This window comes from Suricata suricatta, chromosome 15 (assembly GCF_006229205.1).
Source record: "Suricata suricatta isolate VVHF042 chromosome 15, meerkat_22Aug2017_6uvM2_HiC, whole genome shotgun sequence".
NCBI lineage: Eukaryota > Metazoa > Chordata > Mammalia > Carnivora > Herpestidae > Suricata > Suricata suricatta.
In genome coordinates, this window is record NC_043714.1 from 11,875,397 (window position 1) to 11,892,959 (window position 17,563).

The 17,563-nt window shown below is 42.4% G+C and overlaps 1 protein-coding gene across 1 annotated transcript in view; it reads right to left on the reverse strand.

The window, feature by feature from the left end:
• Positions 1–17,563, reverse strand: part of ASPH (aspartate beta-hydroxylase) — a 210,243-nt gene that overhangs the window by 109,416 nt on the left and 83,264 nt on the right. The window contains exons 13-14 of the mRNA XM_029923909.1: positions 13,883–13,924; positions 1,229–1,270 (exon numbers count right to left, since the gene is read on the reverse strand). Of these exons, the coding sequence (XP_029779769.1) occupies positions 1,229–1,270; positions 13,883–13,924 (84 nt within the window). The remainder of the gene's footprint in view (positions 1–1,228; positions 1,271–13,882; positions 13,925–17,563) is intronic.

A 17,563-nucleotide genomic window follows, 5' to 3' on the forward strand; every position in this document is an offset into this window, starting at 1 on the left:
GGATGCATGCACCCCTATGTTTACTGCAGCATTATTTACAGCAGCCTAACTATGGGAGCAGCCGAGTGTCCGTCGGTCGGGGAACGGATAAAGAAGATGGGGTGTATGCATCTTCACTACAACGGAGTGTCATTCAACCATAAAAAAGAAGGAAATCCTGCTATTTGCAACAGTAGGAACAGGACTAGAGAGTGTAATGCCAAGAGAAATAAGTCAGTCAGAGAAAGACGAGCACATAAATTTCACTCATACGAGGAACATAAAACAAATGAGCAAGGGGGAGGAAATGGAGAGAAACACCAAAAAATAGATTCTTCACTATAAGAACAAAATGGAGGTTACCAGAGGGGAAGGGGTGCAAGGAGGGGGGTTAGAGAGCACATATGTCATGATGAAAATAAACAAATACATATACAAGTTTATTTGAAAAAAGATTTCTGAGGGCTAAAATTTGTAGCCTTATTTACTATTTAGAGATTCTTATTGACTGGGCTTGAATTAAATACTTAATAAAAATGTCAAGGAGTGGAAAGAATGAAGACAAGGGAATACAGAAACTAAACATAAGCACCATTCTATGATCATCGATACCATTTTTTAACTTAGTTCCTCACTCTAATAAGAACTGAATTAAAATTCTACTGGGTTATTAAACGTTTTAAAATCCCACTGTAATCACCTCTGGGAAGGCAGAGATGATTCATTCTACATGGATATAACCTTGTTTGCATGACTTTCCAACAATTCAGGGTTGCCTGAAAAAAGAGAACATGTTCTACTAATCTCTGGATCTCTATTCCTGGCACAGATGCTACCATAAACCGTCATATTTAACATTTCCTAAGTGCTTTCCCTGTGCAACCAACTTCTTTAAGCACTCTGCACATATTTTCATCCAATTACTATTGTAGAAACAGGAGTTCTCAGCTTCCTGAACTTGGTACTATTTTGTTCCCATATCACAGAAGAGGAAACTGAGGCATACCACACAAGGGATTGTCAGACACACAAATAGTGAACAGCAACACCAGGATTCCGAGCCAGGCAATCTTTCTTTAGAGCCTTGGCTCTTAGTGCTTATGTAAATATTAATAAATATTGGATAAAATCATCAAAATACTAAACCCAAAGACAACTTATTGTAACTGGTAATCATCATGCTATTCGTGAATGCTATGATGATTTTTTCCTATGTATATTTGAAGGGCTGTTTATCTGATAATCTCACCTTTTGCTTTTTGTTCTGGATCATCTGCTTTTCTATTTGTTTCTGAAAAGTAAAGATAAAACAAAATGAATATTGTGAAAGTCACCATTCAAGATCTCAAAATATAGGACCATATTTAAATGAATTCAAATAAATATAATTTAAGAAAACTATTTCTGGGCATAGAATTTAATTTTCCAAAACCCTAAATTCTTTCCACATAAAATTTGTGACAAAACATTAAGATTAGACTCATTTGAATTACTTATAAAAGTCACCAGGCGGTGGGGCGCCTAGTGTCTCAGTTGGTTAAGCTTCCGACTTTGGCTCAGGGCATGGGTCTCACAGTTCATGAGTTCGAGCCCTGCGTCAGGCTGTGCTGACAACGTGAGGCCTGCTTTGGATGCTCTGTCTCCCCTCTCTGCCCCTCCCCTGCTCATTTTCTCTCTCTTAAAAAAAAGGTCACTGAACAGTAACCAGGGATGAGGCACCTGGCTAAGTATTCCACACCTAGAGCAAAGTGGCCGTGGGTCACGTCCACCAACTCCAAGTGCCTCCGTGGGTACAAAGGCAAAGACGGAAGCAGAGCTTCCATCAAAGCTTGTCCAACACCTGCATGGTCTCCTAAAACCCTAAGAGTCCTTTGTAATAGCACTGTGAGCTTTAAAGAAATCCAGCATGTCCCCCTCACTGGGGTGACACCGGTCTCCCTTCCCTCAGGACTTCACACACACACAGGTGGCTCACTGAGGATGCTTGCACTGAGCCCAGGTGCCCAGGAACCAAAACCTTACCTGTGTCAGCCTCTCACTAAGTTAATCACAGTCCTAGGGTCTGTCCTACAAATGGGGCTGAGTGCAACCCACCCAGAACCTGGACCGGTCCAACCACATTCCCCCTACATGGAAAACTATGCTACCTGACCTGACCATGCACTTATAACCTCCTTTCTGCATTATCTCATGTCTGGCGTACTGTTTAATAAAGGTTGGGCCCTGGTAGACCAGTTGATGATAGTTCCTGTAGGTACTTATCTAGCTTTGGGTATTTCTTGGAACGCGTTTTGGCATGTATGTTGGAGCTGGGATAGGTTTGGGAGACGGATAAAAAATCAGACTCAGTTCTTCCCCCAGTGTAGCCCGGGCTCTGGGGTGAGGTCAGGGATACAGCGCAGCACACTGGACTTCTTGCTCCCCGGTTTCCTCCCTATGTTCATTATCAAATTTGTCATTTTTTAGAAGTGAAAAGTAAATCTGAGACAGGCTTCCCAGACAAGGAAGGAATTTCCATAGGTCACGTGTTTCTGAGATGCTAGTTGAGAAGAGAGGAATGTTTGAAAGCCACAGTGTGCCAGGCTCGGTCCAAGCACATGGGGTCTGTCTCCTGTCTCCTCACATCCGATGGGAAGGTCTTATCTCCCTCCGCGCAAAGGAGGAAGCTGAGGGTGAGAAAGTAGAGTGCCTGACATTATCCAGGTCAGCAGTTTACATCCCTCCAAAGCACAGAATCGTCTACAGTGTCCTTCTCTAAGAGAAACAGGGATAGTGACCCACAAGTCTCACATTCTGCCCAGAGTGGGTTTCATAAAGTTGATTGCCACACATTTCCTGCCAGTGCTGCAGGACAGACACAGGGTATTTACAAACAAAAACAAAAACACGTTCTAGATCTCTGTTGAACATCCTAGAATTTCTGATCTTAAGAGCGATAACCTCTTTATCAAAAAGTTAGGCAGTGCATCATTGAACAGGATGCATTCTCGTAGGCATCAAGGATACAGGAGCGAGGGAAATGATCAACAATTTCAGTTCTCAAGAAGTCCTTCCGGTGGTATCAGCAGGTTGGGACCCTCCACGTCCTTAGTGATCTGTCACCTGGCACATGGCTAGCATAATTTGAAAACTCAAGCACAAAATGCAAGCTTCTAACCTGACTAGAGAAAGCAGCTGGGTACTGGTCATGAAGAAGAGTTCAGGGTCCTCCACAGATCTGCCCCAAGGAGGCTAATAAGGAAGGAGAAGTGGTTTGAATTGATCACATTTCAAATAGGTGTGAGAGGGCCCTGGCCAGGTGTGCTCCCAGGAACAAGGGACACAATCTTTCTTGCTCCTCCAATGTAGCACCTATGATAGGGCAAGTATCTATCTTGACCTAAAAAGCCCAAACTTCCCCAGCTCTGGGCAAAAGCGCTCTCTCGTGCCCCCTTCTGTCCCTCACCTCACATCAACATGCTAACAGCTGCGACTCATATTTGGATATGGGGAAACGCACACAGAGCAGGCATGTTCGCCTGTCCGATTCTCAGTGCTGAGATGTAGCTTAGGGGAAGGGGTTCCCTAAGAGACCCAGCTTACCTCACAATACTCTGCACAGCTACTAGTAAAGTGTCACTCCGCTTTACTTTATTCTGTCTACACACGCTTCCCTGAGACACCTTATGTGGACCTGGCTGTGCACAGACGAAATTCGACTTTTTGGACGTTTATTGTGTGCCAGGCACTGTGCTAAGCACTGAATGCCGATGATCCCACCAACTCCATCAACCCGGCCCAGTTCTGAAAAGTACCAAAGCGCAAGTTCATTTGTAACTTCTACTCAGTGTTTAAGCACTCATATCGAAGAAGAAAGATGTTAGCAATCTCTAACTGTCCTTACTCTTTTATCCCCTTTCAGAATAAGGAAAATCTTACTAAAAAGAATGGGATCTTGATTGTTCAAAAATTATCATGAACCATTGAAGAAAATCACTTTCGTGGATTCAGAAGTCCTGGACTGTGATATTCCAGAATCTGTGCTGGTCCGCCCACTGGCCAGGTCTTGGACCCGAGGCACGTCCCAAAGCTAACTGCCCTCTGGGCCTAGTTGCCCTCCCACGTTCATCACACTGGCATCTGTGACCCTCCCAGACCCAGACCTAGGGCTCTGCCCCGCCACTGACAGCCCCCCAGCCCCGTCTTCCAGTCCAGCTTTCCTGTCCTCTTCTGTCCCCTGGCCAGGACTTCCCGAGTCAGGCCCTACCGCCATTATCCTGACTACTGCTGGGCCGTCTCCAACCTGCTCTCCACTTGCACTGGCCTCCCTCCAGCTCGCTGCACCTGCCACCTGTTTCTCCGTGCTCACTTCAGAACATTCTCGTCCACGAGCAGGGATAATCCCCATCTGCTGGGAAACCGCAACTCCCTACCACTCATGGAGCACACAGAGTAAATGAGGCCAATAAAAGTGGATCTGCTTATCCTGGTTTAAAGCCCTTATTGTTCTTGTTTCTTCTGGGCATGCTGGGGGAAGAAAACAACACTTTCTGGAACTTTCTGGTTCTCCTTTTCTGCCCAGAGGATGAAGATCGAAAGAGAACTAGCTGTACCTTTTTCTCCCCTTCCACCTGCTCAGACTCTTTCTGCTTCTCAGCTAGGATGAAGTTAACGTTCTCACGGCACAAGGATCAAGGTGTGGGTGGGTCAGGAGGGTGCAGGGGAGCGGGGCTTGCCAAAACTGCTAGGTGCTGAACAAAGTCCTACAGAGGATGGATGCAGGGGCTGTTTCATTTTAATCTTACCCCCAGAAATGTATCCTAAGAGTAAACAGTAAACAAAATAAACATTACCTATTAGAAACAGGTTAAGAAAAGAATTGAAGGTACACTTTCGTGATTTCAGTCACCAAATAAACTGTAATATTCTAGAATACTAGTAAGTGTAAGATGAACTGTATTTGTTATATAACAAAATAACAATAAATAATGACAATATAGAGGAGAATTCTGCATTTTATTGCACTCAAATAACATTAGACAGAAGACATTGACGTTATTTTTAGAAAACCCATTGATGTTGCCCATCTTGGCATGTGTTTGTAAAGGCAAGGCTCATTAAGTCAGGTATTTGGAATTAAAAAGTATTTGAAGTTGATCACAGCATAATGAATCCTCAATTTCCAGAGCTGTAGAGATGATTATATACAAAACTCCAGCAAAATTTTATTTATTTATCAGTTCTATGTCACTCCTAAGTTTCCCTAAAAAAATACGGCTTTATAAAAAGTAGTGTTCTACACTTCACAATATGAATTAAGAGCTTTATTAGGATTTGAGTAGCAACTCTGTATCACCCATATCACAGCTTTAGAAAATTATTGCTTTTCTTAGTAAGTTAATCTTCTGGATTTTGCTACACATTGGTCAGCATGCATAATTCACTACATTGTAACTATGATCTATAGCGATATAAATATAAAATCTCTTTGATTGTAGCCCTAAAAGCAGGAAAAAAGTCATCTTGTCCTAAAACAATGTTAACGTAATCAAGAGCTTTCCCTGACATGGAAATGAAATTACTTCTTATGGCTTTTTTTTTTTTTAATAGCTTATGGTCCTTTTAAAATGATGTCACTGACTTCTTTCCTAACAAATGAGTATTTTCATCACAGCAACTATTTCTGAGCCAAGATAAAGCACATTAAAAATAGAAGAAACTCTTCACAGTAGAGGGGAAAAAAGGCTCATACATTGCAAACAGCAGCGGGCATGTGGCTCTGAGAGTGCTTTTTACACATCCTAAATCAACCCATCTAAGGGCGCTCCTCTTCAGCAAGATCACTGTGCCACCTTCAGTGTTGTGAGGACATTACTTAATTAGCCAAAGGCCGAGCAACCTTTAAGATGTGCACCAGTAACTGATACAGATCTCCTAACATTTAAACAAATACTAGTTGGACTGCAGCTACTATAAGACTGATCCGAGGTGCCAAACAGCATTTTTGTGTGATATAACAGGCCGTTCCTTTTGCCTATGTCCTAGCAAGAAATTTTAGTCCCCCCCCATTTGAAAAATAAATTAATCATGATAATTTAAGACTTTCACTGAAATATTAAACTCTCCTAATCCAGGAGCTAACAGCTGTCTCAAAGTTTGAGTTTTACCCTGAATACTCAAAGCTAACGCAGAAATGTCAGGGGGAGGTCAGTGCTGAGACCCACAACCCAGTCTTCACAGCGAATGGGGGCCTCTAGTAGTGTTTCTCAGAGTGCAGAGCACTCCGCATGGCTTGGGAATCACGTGTATGCACTTTACACAGATCAGTTCCGCAGAGTTCGTGGTAATTACTAGTAACATACATATATCAAAACTGTGCCAATGCAATTGCTGCCACATCGTCAGAACAATTAACTGCTGTCTGAAACACACACACAAATGTACATAAGACACAGCATTGTCAAGAAAAGAAAAAGAAATCCAAAGGATCCACTAATGCTATCAAAAATGGACATGCAGGAATGTAACATCACATGTAATTTGTTTCAAAAAAAAAAATACACTAAAATGCCAGTGGACTATGATCGACTGAAAACGTCTTTAGTGTTCATTCCCAAAGATCTTGGTCAGCTCAGTAATTACGTCACAAGATCTAGACAGGCATCTTTTGGAGCGTATGTTTAGGCTGGTCCTCCTGTGGGTAGTGGGGCAGTCTTTCTGAAGCTTTAAGTATCTGTAAAAATAAGGGGAAATCTAAATTAAAGGACCAACCAGATACAGACTGTGAAACTGCTTTATTTCATTCCACTTAAAACAACCAAAAAAATAACCCGCCAATGGAAGGAACTGCCTTTTTATGTGTTGCTGTTTTTAAGGGCAGCTTGTTAAGCAGAGAGATTACCCAGAGGAGTCCTTGGGAATTACTTGCAAAGCTGCTGATGAAAACGTAAGCTTCCTAGAGCCATCTGAGAAGGACAACTGAACTTAAGAATTTCAATCTTTTGAGAAACGCAAGCATGAAATCTCTTTCTCCTGTCAATGTTCCCACTGTATTAATATGAAATGCATAGACAAAAAAAAAATCTAGCATGGTATTTGAAAAAGGAATATAGGAAAGATTTTCAAGGAGCAACTGGATATTATAAGTTGCAGTTAAAATACCTTGCTTTCATAATTTTATGTCAGTTTTCAATGTTATAAACAATATAAATGATGGATTAACAAAAAGTGTACAGTATTTTAAAAGAAGTAAAAGTTATTCTTGCCCACTTTTTTACAAATATTGTCTCATTTCAAACCTTAGTGTCTGGTTGATTTTACTCTGACAGCTTTAAATCTGTTACAATTCGAGTAGAAAAGACGATGGTGTATATAGAGGCCCAGCCAAATTCTGATGGAATTTCTAAATCTGGATCATGATCCTTCCTTCCTCTCTTCCTATCTTCCTACCTACACATGTGTGTGTATCCAGGAATTCTTATATAAGCAAAATTGTTGGGAGCTAATGTGAAGTGATGTGAAATTATACGTATACTTTCATATATCCAACAGAAATGAGTATTTACATACAAAACACAGGCACAAGATTATTTGTAGAGACTTTAACAGCCAAAAACTGGAAACATTCACAAGAGCCATCAATGTAGAATGGATTTTTTTGATGTAGTGTTTTTATAGTAGTTGGCAACGGATACAACCAAATTATTAAACATTACAGAGTGGATGAAACCCAGACACGATGTTGAGCCACAAAAATAGTCCCCAAAAGAGTATACATGTATTTATGTGTTTACTAATGGTTCTCATTTAATTAAACTGAAGAGCAAGCAAACCAGTCAAATGGTGACACGGATCGGAGTAGTCACGGTTGGTGAGGATGTTACTGAGAGGGCAGAGGGGGAGATTTCTGGGGCACCCGAGGCATTCAGAGGAGTGGGTACAGGAGGGTGCCCCATGTACAAGCGCACCAAATTGTATGCTCAACGGGGGAGCGTGTCTCCATGTGTTCATTTTACCTCAATAGAAAGCGTTTCTAAAAAGAGCTTTGATGTTAGGGTCTCTTGGAATTTGAGAGGAATAAGCAACTGCGTAGCCCATGCAATCAAAAAACCTGAGCTTGTGGGAAGCTGTTCACAGGATAATGATGAGTACTGAGGAAAAGGCAAATACACTGGGGCGCCTGTCGGGTTCAGTGGGTGGAACACGCAGCCCTCGATCTCAGGGTGGTAAGTTCAAGCCCCACACTGGTATAGAGATTACTTAAACAAATAAATATTTCTTTTTTAAGTCAAATAAACTAGGGTCACCCGGGTGGCTCAGTCAGTTAAGCGGCTGACTTTGGCTCAGGTCATGATCTCACGGTTTGTGGGTTCAAGCCCTGCGTTGGGCTCTGTGCTGACAGCTCAAAGTCTGGAGCCCGCTTCAGATTCTGTGTCTCCCTCTCTCTCTGCCCCTCCCCAGCTCATGCTGTTTCTCCTTGTCTCAATAATAAATAAACATCAAAAACAAAATTTTAGAAAAGGTCAAATAAACTAAAAAAAAAAGCCCCATTACAACAACATTTGGAATGTGCTAAAATACATGCTCCTGAATATTTAAAGACAACTCTACTCAGAAGTGGTTCATGAGCTGCAAACCCAGCGTGCCCTGCACCGGGCCAGTCACCTCCTCTGCTTCTCTCCATTTTGTCCCCCCTCCTATGGGTCCATGATCCATGTCTGATCGTTCATTCACTCAGGTCAGGAACAGGGGACACATCCTCGACTCTTCCCCTTGATCAGCCCTCTTTGCCCGCAAATTGTTTCTAATTCCAATCCCCAGGGATGGATCCCACCTCCCCAGCCCTTCTATAATAAGGAAACGATGGGAAAATAGGCGTAGAGGGAAAGGACAGGACGGGAGGTCCAGGGTGGGGGAAAACGCATGTTCTGGAGCAATACTGGGAGAGTCTGACCACAGCAAACTCCCTCAGGCAGAAGGTTCCCTTAAGAACTAAGAGACACCACCTACTCCCCTCTCAGGTTTCCCTCAGGAATTTGACAAAAGACCTGACTAAAAATCAGTAGCAGACCACAGAATGTATGCCCACAAGGGATGATATGGCCATAGATCACCCCTCATCCAACAACGGGCACGAGCCAATCAGGAATGGACAGCCCAGCACCTGGAGCTGTCGATGAGGGTAGAACCTGGGAAGGCACGAGGAGGAGGGGAAGGGACCTTCCTAAGAAAACAAGGACACTTGCCTACAGTCCCTGGGCAGTCACTTTCAGATGCTGCCTCTCCTTAGAGAGCTTTCATACTAGTCTTGCTTTCTGGTCTGAGAGTCTAAGAAGCGTTCGCCTGCTGCTCCTGTTGTGTCCGCCTCTCTGTTCCTCCAAGCAGCCAGGCCACGGCTCCCGGGCACTGTGCTAACAATCCTGCAACATGTCCACGGCAGTGGGAGCTTCTGCGGTCCAGTCAGTCGGCACATCCGCCCCTTCCTGGTCTCCGTCTCTTCCCTGGACGGCTCCTTTCAAAGCTGGCTGTGACCATGTGACTGCTCTGCTTAGAATTGTTCAGTGGCCTCCTGCCACCTTTAGGCCCAGATTCTAATTTTCCAACATCGCACACGGGGCACTCCAGGAGGTGACGCCCACCTTTCCGCTTGTCTTATTACACCCATTCCAGACAGGGCAGCCCGCTGTCTTGGTCCCTGTCCTCCAAGCAACTGCTCCCCGCCTGCCAGGTCCTGTCACCTCTAGCGGCACCCCAGGACCAGCTGTCAGCGCCAGCATGATGACACATGGGGGGGACTCCTCACTCTCCGCACCCCTGCCCCCAACGCTGGGTTAGTTACCCTCCTTCGGTGAGCCGCCCCGTGTGCCTCGCTGGGGAATTAATGACATCACGTGGTTGTTTCACTCAGCCGCACGCCTGCAGGACTGTGAGCCACTGCGGGGCAGGCACCGCGCTGTTCGAGTACCTTCTCCCCCCAGGGCAGAACCTGGACCTCTGTAACTGCTCAGTTTGCGTTTCTTACATAAATGATGACATCTCTAACAATAACGTTCATATTAGATACTTATTTTTTTTAATTGTTAATGTTTATTTATTTTGGAGAGAGAGAGTAGAAATGGGGCAGGGACGAAGGATCTGAAACAGGCGCTGTGCGGACAGCGGAGAACCCGGTGTGGGGCTCGAACTCACAAACATAACCCGAGCCAAAGTCAGACCCAGGTGCCCCTCATGTTAGGCATTTATGACCATAAGCTAAGACCTCTAGTGCTGCCAGACTAAGGGAGTTATGTTGTCTCACTGATCATGTTAGAAAATGCTGGTGGCCAGAGGGAGCAAGAGTGAGAGTGCACAGAGGCAGTGGAGTGAAGCCATCAGCACAGCGAGGCCAGTCCACACTGGGATGCGTTACAAATGTTAGCTCCATTTTCGGAGACCCAAGAGCAGCAGAAACACTGATGCTCACTTATCTCCATTTTGAATAACATGATTATTACCATAAAACATGGTAGGACAGAAAAGTATTGTTAATGCAACCAGTTAGTGAAACAGCCTAACGTAGGGTTGGGCAGGAAATTTTACTCTGATGAGTTTCATAAGCGATTCCTTCACAAATGCATCAAATTGCGCTATGTATATTTATTGTCATATTGCTAGGATCATAAGCTATACGATTTCAGGTAAAAATCTGAGTTTGAAGAGAAATGTAAAAACGTACTGAAGGAGTAAGGATTGCAAAGACAATGTTTTTAAAAAAAAATCTGGTATTCAAAATGACTGACTTCTAGAATCAGAATGATCAATCCTTAGGACTTTTTTTACATCCTTGTTGACAGCAAAGCACTTACAAACTTACAATTAGAAACAAAAGGTGACACAATTCAAACTACTACACAACTTACTTTTCTACAATAAATCCTAATCTTCAGTCCTCTCAGGCCCGAAGTGAAGTACTAATATGTATATGAAGAGAAGGAGGCAGAAGAACACGGATCTCCACTCCTACCACATCAGAGCAGCTCTGAGGCCTTCCCTTCCGTAAAATCCTCTAGGGCGCAGCAGCCAAGAGTGTGACCCTGGGAGCCAGCATGCAAGGAGCAGCCTCTGCTCTACCACCTGTCAGCTCTTGGACCTTGACTGCCTTGCTGTGTCTCAGTTTTCTCATCTGTAAAATGGACATGATAGCAAGTCTATCTCATAGGCTACAGAAGGTATTAAATGACTTAATTTAAACTCCTGTGATTAGAGCTTGGAAGGAATTAGAAGAGCACCTACACAATGCTTAATAAATGTTAGCATTTATCTGTGCCCTGGTGTGTGGATCGATACAATGGTGAATTTAGACAGCTCCCGCCCTGTGGGGTTATGTCACACCAATAAATACATGATTGTCGGGGCACCTGAGTGGCTCAGTCAGTTGAGCATTTGACTTCGGCTCAGCTCATGATCTCACAGTTCGTGGGTTCGAGCCCCATGTCAAGTTCTGTGCTGACAGCTCAGAGCCTGGAGCCTGCTGTAGATTCTGTGGCTCCTTCTCTCTCTGCCCCTCCTCTGCTTATGCTCTGTTTTTCTCTGTCTCTTGAAAATAAGTAAGTGAATGTTAAAAAACCAACTTAAAAAAATAAATACATGATTGTGAATTTTTAATAAGCAACCTTAAGACAGTGAATCTAGTCTTAGAATGATCAGAGAAGGCAAAGGAATCATCAGTTAGATTCAAAGGGCCAGGAAAAAGCGAACGGATCGCTATCTTGTTGCAGAGTCGCTCAATTAAAGTTTCCACTGAATAACAGATATTAAATTGGAAGGTAAGAAGAACTGAAAAGCAAGGAGACAGGCCCTATGATCAGTGTTCTGCAGTTTCTGTAATCACACAGATATTAAACGCTGACAAAAGCGGTCAGCTTATTCTATAGAAAGATCACGAATATAGAGTTTTAACTATTCTTTTTTTTGTAAGATTGAATAAAAGAAGTTGCAATATAAAGTAAGACTATGAAAATAATGAGAAATAAGCAAACCTAGTGCAATCATTAAAAAATCACTATTGCTAAAAAAAATAAATAAATAAAAATAAATAAATAAATAAAAATCACTATTGCAGACTCTTGGTCACAGTCTCTTTTGACAAGGTCGAACTGTAACTGTGCAGGGGGTCAATCAAATTTTCATGACACCCAATTACAGGTTACAACTTCTTGAGCATGTCTTTCTGGACTTCACTTCTCTTGATCCACTTTGAAGATCAGGCCAATTACTTACTAAACAAAAATAGCCGAGGTCACCGTTTATTGCAAGCTTACTGTTGGTCAGTAATTGTGCATATTAATCAAATCTTCACTTTTATGAGCTTAGGTTGTTAAGTGTTAAATATCTCATCCAAAAAAAGCACCTGATTCCCGCACCCCAAACACATGGTATTTTATATTTATTTTCCAAGGAAATTCTTTGGCTTAGCTCATAAAACATGGTAACAAAAGCACAGACATTTCTGGCCAGCAAATGGTATTACCTTTCATATCTTCACTAAAGTCAGGTCAATATTAAAAAATATGAAGCGTAACTAGAAAAAAAATCAGTGTTGTAAAAACTCATAATTTCTAAAAATACTTATAAGACAATTTTCCTTAAAGGCGTGGACAGTCACCGCAGTGCCAGCTCAGTCACCCTGCGCTGCCTTCTCAAGACTGAAACGAGGCGTCCTGTGAGGCATCACTTAGCAATCCGGGGGAAGTTACAAAAGTGGACAGAAACACCAACTCTCCCTGGTCTGTGCACCTTTCCTAAAATACGCACACCTGCCCAGCAGTCGTCATGGGAAAGGCCGATTTCTGCATGGACTTCTATTCTTATGTCACATTAATACCACCAACTCGATTCCCTGCAGTATTTGCACGTGGTATTATAAATGCACGTGGTAGGACAACTGTCAAAACCTAAAACGTCACAATTGTTACATAAGCAAAGATGAGCTGGGGGATAACTAAAAAGTCTTTGATTAGAAAAGTTCTTTTTCCTTCCTTGAAATTTACTATTACGTAGATTTTGACAGTTACAATTACTTCCACCAAAATCCATAATAGTAACGCAGGCCAATGCTATAAAATTCACATTAAGCCCACTGTAAAAAATATGGCAAAAGTTCAACCAATAAATGACACAAAAAGAAAGACAATGGAAATAAAACACAAACACAAGAAGAAATACGCTTGGGAAAGAGGCACTGGAAATTCCTCTCTTAACCAAACATGTTTTTTCCGCTAGGAGAACAGGAGGCTTGTACATTGATTTCTGATTGCAGGTAGAATTAAGGTATCTTTAATACGCATTTGAAAGCACGGGCCTTGGTTGAAATGGTGTTCCCATTCTCCAAATTCCCTGCTGATGAGAGGGACACGTGGCAGAGGGGAGGGAAGAGTACAGAAATGGGTCAACCCAGTGGGGCTGGGAACTGACAAGCCCTGACAGCTAGGACTGCTCGGGGACACCGAGATGCTCTCAAGGAAATGGGGAATGGGGAACAAGACGATGGTCTCAAGTTGATGTGCTACTAAACTTTCATCTTAAAGGCAACTGTGATTCCATGTCCTCCATCATCAATTAGAAGAATTGAAGGAAAAGAAAAGAAAAGGAAGAAACCCCACCCCACCTAACTACGACCAAAACTGCCGTCTACCATGGTGGGCCATTAACACTCACGTGTTCTAACTCAACAAACACGTACTCGACTGACTCTATCGTGTGTTTTCCTGACGTTGGCTCACTGATCAAACACAGACAATTTTCTTTCTAAATTTGGGGATAGTTAAACCTTCTTTCAGGATTTTTACTCTTCACAGACTGATTTCATACAGCTACTGAGAATATCAACAGCACGTTTTAAGTTAAACAGAAAAGGAAAAGCAATGCAGGTAGCAGAACGTCCTACCTGGTGGCACTTCCTGTTGTTCTGCAGGAGACAGGTGTGCTTCTGCAATAAATGACAAAATTACAATCCGTTACATGGTGCCGACCAGCGTGAAGTTACAGTGATTATTTTGCCAGATATTTTTGGGATTTGATTGCAATTATCACAAAAAATCATTAGGTTTTCACACTATTATAACAAAGAAGCATTAGCTAGAACTTTGCAAGTGTTTGGTAAGGCATTATCCCCCCGAGTGACTAAACTCTAAACTCACTGCTGGGGCAAGGAGACATGAACTAAAACCTAGGTTTTTGTCACAATTTTGTATCAGGCTTGAGAAGAAAGCTGAGGAAAGACGTTCAAAGCTGCTCATTAAAAAGTATTTAATACATAACCCCTAACTGTAATATGAATGAAATAACACAAAGAAGCTGAAATAGAAACCTAAAAGTGAATCTCTATCCTTAATAAATATTTAAAAAAATAACATTCAAGTTAACATATTCTAAGACTAGCCAAAAATGTGGATATGACTTTTTAACATCTTGCCTTTGTCCTTGCTGCTTCCACCCACTTGTAACTAAACTGTAGACCTTATCATCTAATGGTATAATAATATATTGATCTGCTTCATTCTATAAAATTATATCACGTTTTAAGATCTTCATATCTAACAATGCACTGAACATTACTTAATCTAAAGATAAGATTATATCAGCTTTGCTTTTGCTTCTAAAAACTTGTAACAAGCTTGGGTCAAAAGGAAGAATTTTAAATAGCTTTTTCTAAAACTCATATATTTATGCAGCTATTTTAATCATTTCTTTTTACATTAATTAGCTTCTAATTTTAAGAATAATACATGACCAAATGGCAGGTTTGGAAATATTTTACATAAAAAGGAAAAAGTTAATATTCTGGAATATTTCTTTGTTTAAGTGGCAGTATGTGAGGGTTTACCAGCTTTCTGTGTTGTGACCGGCTTGTTACAGTGTGCCTACTGATTTTACTCTCAGTAAGTAGGGATCTCTTAGCACTTTATCAACTGTATTAGTATTTTTTTTCTCTGAGTTTACTTGTCATTTTAAGTTTGAAAAGATTGTGTGCATCATAACGTATTAATAGCTTCCATTGTTATTTCTATCACTGATGTTATACTATGAAAGCCTTAATATTGCAAGATAAATTAAAATTTCAACGAATTTTATTCTGAAAAAAGAGCATTTAACAAATGTACAAATTAAAATTAACCTGAAATTTATTTGGGTGATGATGTAACACGAGGACTTTTAAAAAGGAAATAGCTGGGGTGCCTGGGTGGCTCAGTCGGTTAAGTGTCCGGCTTCAGCTCAGGTCATGATCTCACGGTTCGTGGGTTCAAAGCCCCGCATCGGGCTCTGTGCTGACAGCTCAGAGCCTGGAGCCTGCTTCAGATTCTGTGTCTCCCTCTCTCTCTGACCCTCCCCTGCTCATGCTGTCTCTCTCTGTCTCTCAAAAATAAATAAAAAACATTAAAAAAATTTAAAAAGGAAATAGCTAACTAATTATGTCAGCATAACCTGATTTTCTTTATTCCAGGACTTTTTAAACCCACTCCAGTATGGCTTTCGACTCCCATCAATTTACTCAAATAGCTTTAGCTAAGATCACCAATAATCTCTATATTCCCAAATGCAATTGACACTTGTCAGTCCCAAAAGTCCAATGGCAAGAGCATGAAACATATTCCCTTTCTTTCCACTTCTTAACATTCTTTCCTAATGATTTTCCTCACGCCTGGCTGGTTGTTCATGCTCCGTCAGACCTCACCCTGCTGGAATTCCCTGGAGCTCAGTCCTGGGACTCCTGGTCTACTCTCTCTAGAGAGAGAAATGGATACAAAATGTTATCCGTTTCCATGGAGTTAGTAACATCTTCATGTCGGCGGCTCCCGGCTCCCTAACACTTATACCAGTCCCGTGTCTTGCCATCTAGTGCAGATTGGCATATCCAAGCCCCTACTTCGTCCCTCCATCTGGGAATCTCACATCACTCCTAAACTTAAAATGTCTAATACGTGGCCTTGATTTTCTCCCCGAAGCAATTTCTTCTATATCCTAGTTTTCTTCTCAGTAAGTGGTGGCCCCATCATCCAACAGTTATTCAAACTAAACCAAAGGCTCCCTTACTCCTCTTTCCTTCACAATCAACAGAAAGTTCCATCAGTTGTAATTCAAAAATAGATATGAAATTGTAAACTTTCCCCTCCATTTCCACGGCCATGATACTACTCCTGGCCACCATGATCACCTTGGATTGGTTAATCATTTCCTAACAGGATGGTTCCTACTTCTGTTTTGGCTCCATCCATTCAATTCTCTAACTAGGAGTGGAAGTAATTCTTTAAAACATAAGTCACATTATGCCATATCTCATTTAAGTATTTCCCCAGATTTCTACTGTACTTGGAATGTAATCCAAATTCCTCACTACGTCCTCCAAGTTCACAACTGATCTGTCACCTGTCTCTTCAATGCTTAAGCGAATTCAAGTTTAGTTTTCTGTTACCTGTAACAGGAAGTATGCTTACTGACAAGATGGGGAAGAAAAGAGGGTTCAGGCATAGGATTGATAAAGCCAAACCTGTACCTCTGAATAGATCACCCTAATGGCATCATGACAGATGGACTTGAAGGGGACAAGTGTAGAAGTGAGAAGACAGGCTAGAAGGCTACCGCTGTTGTTCAGGACGGTGACGAGGGCTGAACCAGATCACTAAAGCTACAGAGAAAAGAATGGACAGTCTCAACAGGACTTGAGATTAGCTACAGGAATGGAGGGAGGGTCAATGATGACAGTCACATTTCTGGTTTGGGAATACAAGTATATACTGATGCATCCAGTGAAGTCAGGGAAGAGGGGGAAAGAGAAGGTCTGTGGGCATGTGAAGATGATGAGTTCATTCTTTTCATTTTTAAATTTTTAAATGTGGATTTATTTTTGAGAGAGAGCACGTGAGCAGGAAAGGGACAGAGAGAGACCCAGAATCTGTAGCAGCCTCTAGGCTCTGAGCTGTCAGCACAGAGTCTGACACGGGGCTCAAATCCATCAACCGTGAGATCATGACCTGAGCCGAAGTCAGACGCTTAACCGACTGAGCCCCCAAGCGCCCCAAGATGATAAGTTCATTCTCACTGTCCACTCAGGTTCTGAAGGAGCACAGAAACTACAGGGCAGGCTACTGCACACAGTCCAGATCCCACTGCCCCCCCCCAGAAGGAATTCTCTTAACAGTCTCTGCTATGGCCTCTACTGGCTTCTCGAAATGCCAGAAAAGTCTCTGGAAAAACTGTATGTCTACTACAGGAGAGGTAGGGCCAAGAGGCACATTGTGGTGTTTGGTCTCCCACATAAAACACTATATATGGGGTGGGTTGGCTAAAGTTCTTCCTAGGCATGTCTATTTTCTGATTCTAACTGGAAAACAGGCTCGCTATGTCCTGCACAGAGCACAGAGTGGCAGGTGGGAGAACCGGAGGGCAATACAGCCCATGGCGTGGAGACGGGTGTGTGTGTGCGTGTGTGTGTGTGCGTGGTCCGCAGCAGCTGAGGGCACAGCTCCACCTTGGTGTCTCTGCGTGGCCTCCACCCCTCCCTATCTTCTCCCATCTCAGTCCACTGCACTATTAAATGTCCTGCCTAACCAAGCTCAAGTGCAGTAAC